At 39.0% G+C, this 14422-nt stretch overlaps 1 protein-coding gene across 1 annotated transcript; it reads left to right on the forward strand.

Annotated features, from left to right (window-relative positions):
• The first annotated feature begins 2205 nt into the window (after window positions 1-2205).
• gnrhr4 (gonadotropin releasing hormone receptor 4) lies at window positions 2206-14190 on the forward strand. The gene is made up of 3 exons (XM_085411066.1): window positions 2206-2721; window positions 10790-10994; window positions 13727-14190. The coding sequence occupies exons 1-3, from the start codon at window positions 2206-2208 to the stop codon at window positions 14188-14190; spliced, it is 1185 nt and encodes a 394-aa protein (XP_085267192.1).
• The last annotated feature ends 232 nt before the right edge of the window (window positions 14191-14422 follow it).

The raw sequence follows: 14422 nt of genomic DNA on the forward strand, positions 1-14422 counted from the left end.
GGCGCTTCATAGATACAGAGAAAAACCCAACAATCATATGACCCCCTATGAGCAAGCACTTTGGCGACAGTGGGAAGGAAAAACTCCCTTTTAACAGGAAAAAACCTCCAGCAGAACCAGGCTCAGGGAGGGGCGGGGCCATCTGCTGCAACCGGTTGGGGTGAGAGAAGGAAGACAGGATAAAAGAGAGACAGAGGTTAATAACAGATATGATTCAATGCAGAGAGGTCTGTTAATACATAGTGAGTGAGAAAGGTGACTGGAAAGGAAAAACTCAAGGCATCATGGGAATCCCCCGGCAGCCTACGTCTATTGCAGCATAACTAAGGGAGGATTCAGGGTCACCTGGTCCAGCCCTAACTATATGTTTTAGCAAAAAGGAAAGTTTTAAGCCTAATCTTGAAAGTAGAGATAGTGTCTGTCTCCCGAATCCAAACTGGAAGCTGGTTCCACAGAAGAGGGGCCTGAAAACTGAAGGCTCTCCCTCCCATTCTACTTTTAAATACTCTAGGAACAACAAGTAGGCCTGCAGAGCGAGAGCGAAGTGCTCTAATAGGGTGATATGGTACTACAAGGTCATTAAGATATGATGGGGCCTGATTATTTAAGACTTTGTATGTGAGGAGCAGGGTTTTGAATTCAATTCTGGATTTGACAGGAAGCCAATGAAGGGAAGCCAAAACAGGAGAAATATGCTCTCTCTTTCTAGTCCCTGTCAGCACTCTTGCTGCAGCATTTTGGATTAGCTGAAGGCTTTTCAGTGAGTTTCTTGGACATCCTGATAATAATGAATTGCAGTCGTCCAGCCTGGAAGTAATAAATGCATGAACTAGTTTTTCAGCGTCACTCTGAGACAGGATATTTCTAATTTTAGAGATGTTGCGCAAATGGAAGGATTATCACTTGAAAATAGTATTGTGATGAGGTGAAATGTAATTTACAATAATCAGAAAGTAACAAGTTCTATCTTCCATCAGTACTTAGCCCTCCTGTTGTATGTTGGTTTCCAGGAACACTTATGTTCCCCGGTCAATTTGACTCGGGCATGTTTACTCATCCAAAAGTGTCAGAAACACTGGCATTGATTATTTTACAATTTTCTTTTATAATTTTGATCTTTTTCGTTTTCTGTAGTGATGCAGATGACATGTGACATCTCTTCTGTTCTGGGTCAATCTGACCCGCAAAGTAACAGGAGGATTAAAGGAGGATGTTTGCCTGTTTTAATTTAACAAAACTGCCTTCCCCTCCAATTTAGCAGCAACAAAGAAAACGTCAAACTTCAAAAATGAAAGAGCTTTAAAATTTCACCGAATTCAAACACCAGTAAAGGTATTTGTTATGGTCCCAGTTTGATGGGAAGTAAAATGCTTCTCTGCAGCTCCAAGCAAACATCAAATCCATGTTATGATGAAGTTTCTCCAGTGAAAATAAAGCTGGGTAAAGGAGGCTTACTCTCCTCAGCAGCATCCCCCCGCCCCCCTCACAGCTTGCCGAATAATTCGTCTGTCTTCCTCCAGATCTAACATTAGGAGCGGCACCGGTTCGTGAATGGTTAACCCGAGTGACGGCGTTGGTTGTCATTTTGCACAGCGGACGAATGAAGCGGTCTGAAGCAACAGCTGCAGTGACTGCAGTAACACGCTCTCTTTTAGCGATCACTGGTAACGGCGGGTAAGTCGTTTATTTCTGGGTCATAAATTGGTTTAATTCCGATTTATTCCCCCCTGACTTTCTTTATCTTTGGAATAACGTCAGGAAGATGGGAAGGTATGAAACAGCGAGAAATTAAAGGATGAGACTAGAAGTTTAGGAAATGTTTACATCTCGGTTATTTTATTTGTTATTTCTTTTGCATTTTCTTTACCTCTTTTTGAATTATTTTGTATGTTCTTCTATATCCTCTGCATTCTTTGTGTGTATTCTTTCCATTTTTTTATTGATAGTTTGCGCACAGCAGGCAATTCGGCAATATAATTAAAGCTGGACATACATTCTTCGGTAGAAAATGCCACATATGCATAAGGCACAACACCTTTTGCATTTATTATCAGGTTGAATGAAGATTTTTTATTTTATTTTCCCCTTTCAGACTTGCAGTTCCACGCTGGAGATGTTGGAGGAGAAGAGATACACATTCTAACTTTTCTTTTCTTCTCTTTTAATCTTGTTTTTGGGTCCAGTCAGTCCGATCTCCGTCAGGCTATGTACCACCAGCTGACGGATCAAACAGTGAATGGCAGCTGTCAGGGACCCACCTCAGCGTGCAATAAGAGTGCAGATGGAGACGCGCTCGAGCTTCCCACTTTCTCCACAGCAGCCAAAGTCAGAGTCATCATCACCTTCGCTCTGTGCGCGGTGTCGGCTGTGTGCAACTTGGCCGTGCTGTGGGCTGCCAGCAGCGGCGGCAGGCGCAAGTCACACGTCCGGATCCTCATCATGAACCTCACGGTGGCCGACCTGCTGGTGACTTTCATCGTGATGCCGGTGGACGCGGTGTGGAACATCACGGTGCAGTGGCAGGCGGGGGACGTCGCCTGCAGGCTGCTGATGTTCATGAAGCTGGTGGCGATGTATTCCTGCGCTTTTGTGACAGTGGTCATTAGTTTGGATAGACAGTCCGCCATCCTCAATCCGCTGGGAATCAGTGAGGCCAAAAGGAAGAGCAAAGTCATGTTGGCTGTGGCCTGGACCATGAGTGTCATCCTTTCACTCCCTCAGGTAAAAGAGGACATGGTGTTGCTACCCTGTGAGTTTGCAATTTAATGAGGAAAAAAAAGTGAATTAATTTTTATTTAAATTTTATTTAAACCCAAAATTCAAGTTTTGATCGTAAAATTTGAAAATACCACGTGGGTAAACTAAATACAAGCGCATGAAAACACTTTTGAGTTTCAATATAAATTTCATTAATTTCTAGACTAAATAAACTAAATAAATGATTAAAAAAATATATTCCACATTTGATCTCTCATATATTTTAGTATGAGAAAAAGAAGTTTAATAATAAATCTCAGTTTTTCTATGTGGAAAAAGCTCTAGTTGCTCATTGGCCAGACTGACCTTTAAGTTTAAAACAGAATTTTTTTGTTAATTGACAGAAATTGTCCCTTTTTTCAGAAACAAATTGTTTATCTCTTAGTTATTTACTTTGGTGTAGTGTGAAGGGCTATGGTGCAGGTCTTTATCATTCGGAAAAGCTATAAAATTCAATGTGTTTTATGATTTTTTTTAATATGTAAAAACAGCTCACATTTTCCAATGCTGTCCAGCAGGCCAGACTGGTAACTTTGTGAGACTGATGAAGCCCCCCCCCCCTCCCCTCCCCCCATGCCCTTACCCTTCAGTTAGCGCATAACAAAGGAGGCTGGGGACCTTCATCAGGTTGCCTGCAGGAACTTAAGAATTCACAACATAACTTGTTATACACAGTGTTCATGTGACTAAATTGGATGCAATTTGCACACTTTTCAGTGTGCTTATCACAAACCAGTGTGGCAGAGGTGCTCACACATGGGACCTACTTGAAGTTCAGTTTCAGGTCAAAAGTGGATGCTGTTCTTTCTCGTGGCCCCCTTTACTCTTTGACCTCAGTAAACACTTTTCAGATGATTTTATGGTGTCAGCTGCAGGCCACAGGTCATACTGAATAAAGAATAAAGTCATTTTTGTACATTTGTAAATTATCGAGATTCTAAGTGTCAGGAAAGAGGATTCTCTCTGTTCACATCTGATATCAAAACACTAGGGGTGCAACAATACTCGTATCGATATTGAACCGTTCGATACAGTGCTTTGGTTCGGTATGCATATGTATGAACAATACAACATTTTTAATTTATTTGATCAACTTTCCTTCTGATGATGCTGTCTGTGTTGAGAGCTCAGTGGATCTGCGTTCGACTACTCCGCCTAGGCTGCACTGTCGAGCGCAGTTCCACTGAGCGTAGCGCAAGCTAGCAAGACAGAAGCTAAGCTTGTTGCAACATGGCAAATTGAACCTCCCCCACCCTCATTCAGATCTGGCCTTTGGGACTATTTTGGTCTTCATGTGAAGTATGACCCTGAAGGTAAGCCCCTCATGGACAAAAGTAAAACAGTATGTCGGATGTGCCACGCAATGCTCAATTACATGGGTGGGAACTAGTGCGTTAGCGCAGTTTGCAAGTTAACGTGTTGACACTAGTGATGGGATTTCCAGCTCTTTTTAGAGAACCGGATCTTTCGGCTCGAATCACTAAAAAGAGCCGGCTCTTTCGGCTCCGAACCAGCTCTTCAGGTTGTTTTGTTGCTTTAATTAATTAATTATTAACAATAATATAAAATTATGCACAAAAGGAATTACTAATGTAAAAAAAAAAGTGGTTTTATTTATATATGTTTATATATAAATATATGCGGTGGCCCCTAGAGACAAAACACATACAAACTCCAAAAAGCACATACAAACTCCAAAACACATTTCTAGCATGAACTGAACTTCCAAAACAGAGCTACCTAGATCACTTAAATTACACAATTTATATTGTGTATTTATACACAAGCAGTCATATATAGTCAAATAATAAATTTAAAAAAAAGTTCATTTACCTGTTATTACCACACACCAAATCCGGTCGTTGGTACTTGCTGGCTTGTGTAGCCACTAGGTAACAAAAGCTCAACACTGCCCCTAGCATCCTGGAGCACTTGTGTTGTCTTTTGTACGTGTTTTGAGTTTTTATGTGCTTCTGAGTTTTTACGTGTTTTGGAGCTTGTACATGTTTTGGAGTTTGTACGTGCTTCAGGGTTTGTACATGATTTGAAGTTTGTATGTGCTTTGTCTGTAGGGGCCACCGTAAATATACTTTTATTTATTCACTCCACATAAAATGTAATAAATAAATCATATAATAGAAAAATCAACTATTCACATTTCAACTTTTAACTATTTAGATTTTCAGCTTTTTCCTTTTACAAATTTAAAGCGAAACAACACAAAACACTGCAAACCACAACACAATTAAATATAAATTAAAATATGAAAACATAAAGAAGATGCATATTCTCTGTCATACGGACCTGCATGAATAAACTTTCTGAACCCTTTATCATCTGCAACTGAAAATAGTTGTGGATGATTACTATACCTTTCTAATGTGACCTTGTTGTCCCTGGCTCTCTTTCTCTCTCTCTCTCCCTCCTGCTCTGTTCCTGTGCTACTGTGAGTGTAACTACCGCCCCTCCCCCCTTTTCCCAGCATGATTCTCCTTATGGGGACCTGATATGTTTAATATGCTGCTGAGAATTGACCCCGTGCACGAGAAAATAATAACTTCCTGGTTTGAGACTGGATGTGGGGTTGTACATTTCCGGTAGCTTTACTTTGCGGTCAATCGCTACTGCGAAGATATACTCCAAAATCATATCCAAAACTCGAAAACGGAAAGATCCATTTCTCTGTAATAAACTCTCTTTTCCAAAGATGAGTGATTTCTCGATCAGATAGATTTATTATTTTATCCCTTTGTTGTTTTAGCAACATTAAATTTAAAAACTGTACTTTTGAGTTAAAATATATATTTGTAATTTTAATAAATGACAAATTAAAAAAGCATGAACATTTTTTTGTATCGAAAAAATATCGAACCGTGACACCAAAGTATCGAACCGAACCGAGAATTTTGTGTATTGTTGCACCCCTACAAAACACCAAAATGGTGATATTGAACACACTCAGTTTGAAGCTTCAAATTGGGATCCTACTGACCAAATGACCAAATCAAATGGTGACTACATTCTTCTTTTATAAAGTCTATGGCTATAGGAGCAAAAACCAGATTAAGAAATTCACTGGCCACACAGGATTTTTTGCTGACAGCCTGTCCAGGGTGTAACATGCTTTTTGCCCTGCTGGCACAGACAACAGCCACACACAACTGCTGAATAAGTAGTTATATAAAAGGATGGGTGCATGGATGGACTGAGGTTTTCCCATTTTCACATACCCCTGTGGTCATTGGCCACTTTCAATAATGTCTGATTGGGCTGATTTTCAGGTACTCCAGGGTATTTATCTTTAATGTTACACACAGGTGTAATTTTATAAAGCAGGAATATGCATAAGAAACCCATCTTTAGGCGGAGAGTTTGACACACTGCAACACATTATATACTGCAGGAAAATTATTTGCAAGTTGTATATGTAAAATATTACGTTTATTACAGTGTTATCAGCTCACTTTTTAGCTTTGATCATTACTGTGCCCTGGAGACTAATTTTAGACTTATATATGTCTTTAAGGAATATTTCATGAGTTTGGGAATCAAATCAGCATGTGTGTCCTGATTTTCTTAAAATTATGAAAAAACGCAATGCAGCATAAAATAATTTAATAGGATGTCCTAGCAAGTCCCCCACATTAAAAATAGAAGTAACTGTTTAATATTGTTTCTGCGCTTCCCTTTTTGTAATATTTCTTTCCCTTTTTGTGTTGCTTCTTTTGTTTACGTTTTTTTTTTCTATCTATAAATCTTACTTGAAACATACATTAATTGAATATAAGTTTCTTAAAACAGCTCATATAAAACAAAATGCTAAAAGGTTGTAACACACTTGAAACTTTTGTGTCAAAGAATAAATCATTTCTACCAAAATTACAAATTCTTCTGCCACTGTTTAAACTCAAGTGGTAAAATACAAATAAAGATTTTTGTCAGAATGACAGACAATCCTGAACGCTTATTATACCAGAATAATTTCTTTTAAACATCTCAATGCTTTTTTGTAGCCAACTGAATGAGATGTCCATTTCAAAAGGACAAGATTTTACATTCTACTTAAAAAAGAAAAAAAGACCACTTAAAGTTCTTAGGGGAAATGTGTCCTTCAAGGATCATACAATGGAGGAAACTACAGTTACAACAGCAAAAACAAAACAAAAAAAACATTTAAAACTGCTCAGAACAAAACATGTAAACTAGCAGCATCAAAAATCAGATACCGCAGGAGGTAAACATGAGTCTTCTAAGGACAGAGGTACTGTGCTGTGAATCACTGGCTATCTTGTGGCTCCTTTGGGCCACAGATTCTTATTAACCTCCCCTCTAATGCTCTCTCTTGCATTGTAACAGGAAGATCCAGCAGGAACGCCACATCAATCCTCTGCACTCTTCTGCATATTCCTATATATTCTGTTGTCTTGTCCTCGCTTCACTGCCAGACATTGTCATTCCTCTCTCTGTTTCTTAGGTGGACTTTTTCAGCCATAAAATGCAAATTTGTCCATATATGCTGTTTATTGTAAATCTGTTGTAATCAGACTTTACAAATGTTGTGCTCCAATTAGAGATCTACATATGTGGGCAGGACAAATATTGACGATTAGATAGTTAGATGGACCAGATTCTAAAAACTTTGCCTGGTCAGATGAGTCTCAATTTCCACCCCAGCATGAAACCACGGATCCTTCTTGTCTTGTACTGTATCAATAGTTTAGAGTCCTGGTGGTGGTGTAATAGTGTGGGAGATATCTTCTTCTTATTGGCACACTTTCAGCCCTGCTTGATTTTCTTTACTGACCATGCCCATCCCTTTATGATCGCAGTGTACCCATTTTCCAGTGACTATTTCCAGAAGGATAAAACACAATGTCATGAAGCTCAAATCATTTCAAATTGCTTTCTTGAACATAAAAACGTGTTCACTGTTTTCAAATGGCCAAAGTTACCAGACCTGAATCTAATAGAGCGCCTTTGGAATGTTGTGAAATTGGAGATTCATATCGACATAGCTGCAGTAACTGCGTGATGCTATCATGTCAGTATGGACCAGAATCTCTGAGGAATGTTTCCAGCATCTTATTATGCATTATGGCAGTTCTGAAGGCAAAAAGGGCAGTCCAACCCAGTACTAGCAAGGTATACCTTAACAAACTGGCTGGTGAGTGTATGTTACACACAAAGATATTTATGTTGCAAGTGCAATGCATTTTTTTCAGTGACTTATTACACAGAATATATATTAGCGAATAACTTAAAGCTCTCAGTTTTCTTCCCTCAAATTTGTTCGCTGTACACATAATGCACAACACCGAGTAACCAAAGTCCATGACCTCTCAAAACCTCTTCCGCTGAAAACCAAGAAAAAAGGAAAAAAAAACCCTCTCTTGATTATTTCGAACTCTTCACAGATCAAAAGAGAACAGCAAATGTTAATGCAGTCGTGCATGCTCGAGTCCCACGATTTCATCAGAAAACAATCAGAACAAGATTAAACCCAGAATACTTTATGGATGCATGAATTATACTAAAATTTATAGATGGTATGCAGGGTGTGCATATCTTCACTTTTTTTCCCCAGCTTTGTATTAAAAGAGCAGTGTGATCTTTAGTTACCAGAGGTGAAATGATCATTTCTCTGCTGGGTAAGGTCACACTAACAAATCTCCCAATGCCTCATACTGAAAGTCAGCATGTAAACTAATATACTGTACATATATCCCAATGCTAGGAGGTGATATAAAAGGACAGTTTGTTATATGCATATACTGTATTACAGATAAGGTTGCACTTCATTCAGCAATTTAAGCTTGAAAACCAGAGAGACTGCTGGTTAAACGTTTTTACTGGATGTTCCACTGAAATTCTGCCAACGGCATTTTATTTCTCCCCTTACCAATTTGTTGAAGCGATGTCTACGTCGCTTTAAAACATCAATAGCAATGACATCGCCTTCAGCCTCATACTGTTATATTATGAGCACATTCTCTAATTAATACCCTGCTCCACTTTTGCTCTGAAAAATGTCAGGAGCTCTCTCACCAGTATAAATGTTGGGTGAGGAGCGGGGAGGTTCTTCCACGTAGCCTTTGAGAGCCAAACTGGAAGTGAAAGTGTGGAAGGGAGCCAGATGGTAGCTCTTCTAGTACAGGTGGGAATCTTACTGGGGTCCCACACTGATAAACATTCAACAGAAACATGACTTTATACACTTTTCCATGAAAAGTGTATAAATTCGATTGGGCTCATTCATGGTACGATTTTTAATAACAAAAGTGTCTTGCTCACACGTGCCTATTCATACCTGGGAAGAAAATGCATGCATTTACCAATTTACAACACGTTTCTCATTTATGTGAGAGCCGCCAACAAACTCCAGTTTATGTTTTAGCAAAATTGCAGGAGCAATTCTGCTGCTGTTTGTTTCTTTTCTCTTCCCACAGACACTTCAAATCCAAACTAAATGCTTGAGCCCCGAGGTTTGACTTTCCCTAGAAACACTGTGACTGTCTATTTGTGTATCTTCATGAACACATAATAAAGCAGATTTGAAAACTAGAAGCATTCAGATTGTGAAACATAAAATTGTTTTTTAATTTTTTAACGTAAAAACAGCAACATATTATGAGTTCAGATTTGGAACTAAGCTTTCCAAACAGAATGCAAATATTTCTTTTTAAGTTGATATAGGACAACAACAAATATTACATTCTGAAGCTGAAAAGTGTTTTTGTTCTTCAGAAAACAAGTCCTAATTTTGAGCGTGTTTTCCAGCAACATGTTTTTCTAAAAGCTTGGTTCGAGGGCATCAAAATCTCACTGACTTCTGTCATTAGTGGATAACCCTCTACCACCTGAGCCACAGCAGCCCTCAAGTAATTGCACTGCAGCCCAGCAGCAAAAGCAGCACGTTCGATTACTTGGTGCTTTACTTTCATCAGGTATATTCCAGCAAGACATTGAGGACTATCATGTAATGAATAGAGTGCTGAATCTTAAACAGAAATAATATCTGCTAAAGTAATGCACGTCTAAGTTAACAGTTTTTTAAAACTGTTCTATTGTGAAAGCAATCATCATTTCTCTTTGTATGGAAGTATTAAATGGATTGCAATTATATTGTGAATTATGAGTTATGAGTTATAATAATGCACTCAAAGTAATGACCTGTCTATCAGTAGCAACTGGGAGTCTCTTCCTTGCTTAAGGATACCTTGACATGTAAACATAAAGGGCCAGAAGTGCAGCCTTAACCCTAAAATTATTGGATGATCCCTATTTTTTACTCTCTTCCTGGTACTGTAGCTAGGATCTTTTTAACCAGTCTGGAAATCCCTACTTTCAGCTTCTCCCTCATTGATAGGGAGTCACCCCAAAGGGAAGCTGCACATGTTTGATTTGGCAGCCTTTGGCACCACATGCCCAAAGAGATTTGTGGCTTCTCCCAGAACTGAACTGGGGATACTTTGCTTGAGTGGGGGATGTAATAAACAGCTATACTATACAGGTACTCACACTTGTTGCTCTTATTCACAGATTTTCAGATTCAATATCGATTAGAGGATCTGTAAAGACAGTAAAACAGACAAAAATGATTTTAACAGACAAAAAAAGAAGAAATTGTGCTTATTCACAATTATCTCTCAGATGTTTTTACAGTAACTATGGCAGAGACTGTAATGCCCAGACCACCTCCATGCAGAGATTTGAATTTCTAAAGCATTTCCAGTTGAAGGGTTTTAAAGAAAACCAGTATCCTTTGCTAACTTCAGCAAAGTGTCAATCCCAGGATGAAAGACGAGGCCTTAACCAAGCATTTTCAGACCCAAGCATTTGATCAGAAAACACCTTTAAGTGTTATTCTATGCAAGCATATGGTAAAATATCACTGTGTTCAGTTTTACTTTCTTATTAGATTAACTGATCACTAAATATTCATGATCCACTTACATCATGCTTGACTACAGGATAGATCACGAGGATGCAGTGCCATCGCTCAGTAGAACTTTTCTCGTCTTTTTTTATCCAGATGTTTATATTTCGCAATGTGACCATCACGGTGCCAGAGAAGTTCACCCAGTGCACCACCCATGGCAGTTTTGTCCAGCGCTGGCAGGAGACCCTTTACAACATGTTCACGTTTGTGTGCCTCTTCCTTCTACCTTTGGCCATCATGATCTTCTGCTACACACGAATCCTCATTGAGATATCCAGCCGCATGGCTCGGAATAACTGTGAGTGTTTACTTTTATTTTTTCGAAGGCTTCAAAAAACAGTCGTGAAAAAGAAAGTAGACCTGAATTACTCAGTCATTTTTTAGCAGCAGTAGCCTAAGTAATAACTTTTCTGTACGATTTTCTCTCACATTATTTTGGAGGAACTTTAGCCCACTCTTCTTTACTTATGAAATGTTACTTCAGGTCATTCAGGTTTTGTAGGCATTTGTTTATACAAAGTTCTCTTAAGGTCCCGCCACAGCATTTCACTTAGGTTGAGGAATACGAATGTTTCACACACAAATCCAAAATGTATTTTTATACCTGAATTTGTTCATATTTTAGGAACAAATTCAGAAATCCCTTCAACCATGCATAAGAACAAATGACAGCATGGTTAAATAGGCCTATTAATAATAACAATAATAATTAAAATTATTATTATGCTTTTTTGGTCATTGTTTACAGTTGTAAAAACCTCCTTGAGCCACAAAATGCTCAGAATTACAAAAAAAAGGTATATAAAGAAAATAACATACTGCTGCTAAGGGAAAGCACAGCCACCCTTTGAAAAAAGCTTATTTCCGCCGCTTGTATCGGTTAGTACCCAAAGCTCATGACCATAGGTGATGTTGGAGATCTGTCATCTCCACAACAGACCTGTGCAGCAGCATCACTGCAGTCGTGGCCCTAATCCGTCTGTGAGTTCAAACTTGTTCCATTATCTCTTATATCACCTTATGTTAAATGTTCTTATTAGTCATTTAAAATAGCTTCTATTATTATCATATGTCGTCACTTACAGTATAATTTCTTGGTACCGAAAATGGATTCTTGAGAATGAGGATTTATTTTATTCATTGCAGTGAGTTTCTCATGTGGAGCTGACAGATTAGGCTTACTGGTCCTTGTCCTCCACTTTGTCCTTTTCTACTTTTTCTTGTACTCTGTTAGCATTTTTCATACCAACTTTAATTCCAAACATTTTTTTGCTTGAGGCACAGTAAATGTCTCAGAGGAAATTATATTGAGTACTCCTGTTATTTTAGTTTCAGTCTTGCTTTTTTATTTATATTTTCGTCACTCCATGGAAACACAAAACTAAGCTTCTTCTGGCTTCTTCCTTGCACCTCAGACTCTATTATTCAACTTTCTACATTCAGACTTTCTACTCATTTCATGCCTTAGAGGTTGTTATGTTCCCCTAAAAGGGTCCAGGCGATGAGGGAAAGTAACAAAAGGTGTCCGGATCAGAAAAAGGAGACAAATTGGCAAAATGGTTAAATGAAAGAGTTTTATTAATAACTTTCTATTAATAACTCAACTAAAAGAGACGGACAAGCCATTTAAAGAAACAAAACAAAACTCAAGCGTCGGTCAGTAAACTGAAAAGCAAGTCAAAAAAGGGTTAGCAAACAAACACACTCATCTCCACCAAGCAGGAGCAAACAATCACAAAACAAAACAATCTCACTAGCTGAAAACACGCAAACACACAGCTCACTAGCTGCAACCACTCACATGACACTCTGCCACCAGAGCTCACCTTTCTCTGCCCTTAAATACCTTTAATTGCTGATGTGAGTCAGCTGTACAAAAGAAAAAGGTGGCACTAAGGCAGGAGAGATGCCCAACACAGGCAACTTCAGGAGGAGGCCCTAATAGGGCCATAACACCCCCTCCCATAAATACAAACCCGTGGTTTGTCAAATTGTTCTACCTGTTGCAATAACCAAAACAACAACCAATCAAGTCCGTAATCGTTGCATCACCAAATTGTAGGCTTTCCACCTACCAAACCCCATAGCAACGGTTAGGCATTGCCTGCAGAAGCTGCCAACCCCATCTCAATGGGTTCAAAACACTGACTGAGGCTTCTCTCTTACAACATCTTGACTGATTTTTCTGCTTCACCTCAAGGTTAAAATATTTAATTATATAGAGAAACAGGTACTGAGCAGTGGCGATTGCGCAAAGCTGCTGGTTCTGAATGATTCTGATCTTCTAACATACGCATAGTGGTGGGAACAAAATATGCCCGTTTCATAAGTTCGACAGTAATTTTGCCTTCCAACAGATTTTTTATGTAGATTTCCATGAGAATATTAGTAATTGAGTCCCAAAGTCCTGTTGCATGTTTGGCTCAATGTTTTCAAGGTTCCACAGGTGCTGTGCCAGCAAAACCAGCCCAAATCCTCCCCTGTCCACCACCACTAACAGCTGGTATGAGGTGTTTGTGCTGATTGTGTTTTGTTTTCTCCAAATGTGGCACTGTGAATCATGGCCAAACATTTCCACTTTTGGCTCCAAGTCTTGTGGTTTGTTCACATTGCAAGCTTAAGCTGTGCTGCCATGTTGTTCTCAGTGAGCAGAGGCTTTTTCTTTACAGTCCTTCCAAAAGGGATCATATTCATCATAACGTAACATGCTAACTGAGACCTGTAGAGTCTTTAGATGTAGCTCTTGAGCTGCTGTACAGTCGACCTTGCGGTGACTTTGATGATATGTCCACCGCTGGGAAGATTTTGCATCATGTGAATAGAAATCTAAATGCTCCAGTCCAAAACCTCTACCAATTTTTTTGCTTTAACAGAGGTGCTTACACTTGCTGATGAATACTTAATCAAGTGAATCATTCCTATGGATTGCAGTAAGGGTGCATAGAGTGCTGTGAACAGGCTTTTCTTCACATGAATGTATATTTTCAGGGAGACATGGAGTAACGGACGTGGTGCTTTCTTTTCTTCCAGTCCTGTCAAGAGATGTTCATCTACGCCGATCCCACAATAACATCCCTAAAGCTCGGATGAGAACTCTTAAAATGAGCATTGTCATTGTGACGTCATTCATCATCTGCTGGACCCCGTACTATCTGCTTGGATTGTGGTATTGGTTGTTCCCTGAAAAAATGGAAAAGACAGTTTCGCATTCACTGACTCATATGCTGTTTATTTTTGGCCTTTTCAATGCCTGTCTAGATCCCATCACCTACGGTCTGTTTACCATTCATTTTCACAAGGGTGTGAGGAGATGCCGTCAAAGTTCAAACGCACGGACTGAATTAGAAAACAACACTCGCCTTGTACAAATGAGTCGGCTGTCCTCTCGCAGGCAGATTGCCTCAGATGTTCACAGTGCAAGCACAGAGGTGGTAAGAGAAAGCAACATCATGAAGCATGTCTCAAACCCAGACATGTCAATCAGCAAGATATGATGGCTTAAATAATTCCATAAATGAATGTGTTTCTCTCAATGAAATCTTTTTGTGTTATAAATCTGTTCATGTTCCACCGATATAATTGATGTTGTATTATAGCTTACCTTGAGTTCAATAATCCTGTGGTTTCTCACACTTAATACATCGAAAGCCTCTTATATGATCTGAAAGAGCACTGCCACATTGGCTGAGGGTGACTCAGTACAGACAGATTAAATGTATTAAATGT

The sequence above is a fragment of the Rhamphochromis longiceps genome, linkage group LG7 (genome assembly GCF_057381845.1).
Source record: "Rhamphochromis longiceps isolate RC_006_pf linkage group LG7, R_longiceps_female_GT1.1, whole genome shotgun sequence".
NCBI lineage: Eukaryota > Metazoa > Chordata > Actinopteri > Cichliformes > Cichlidae > Rhamphochromis > Rhamphochromis longiceps.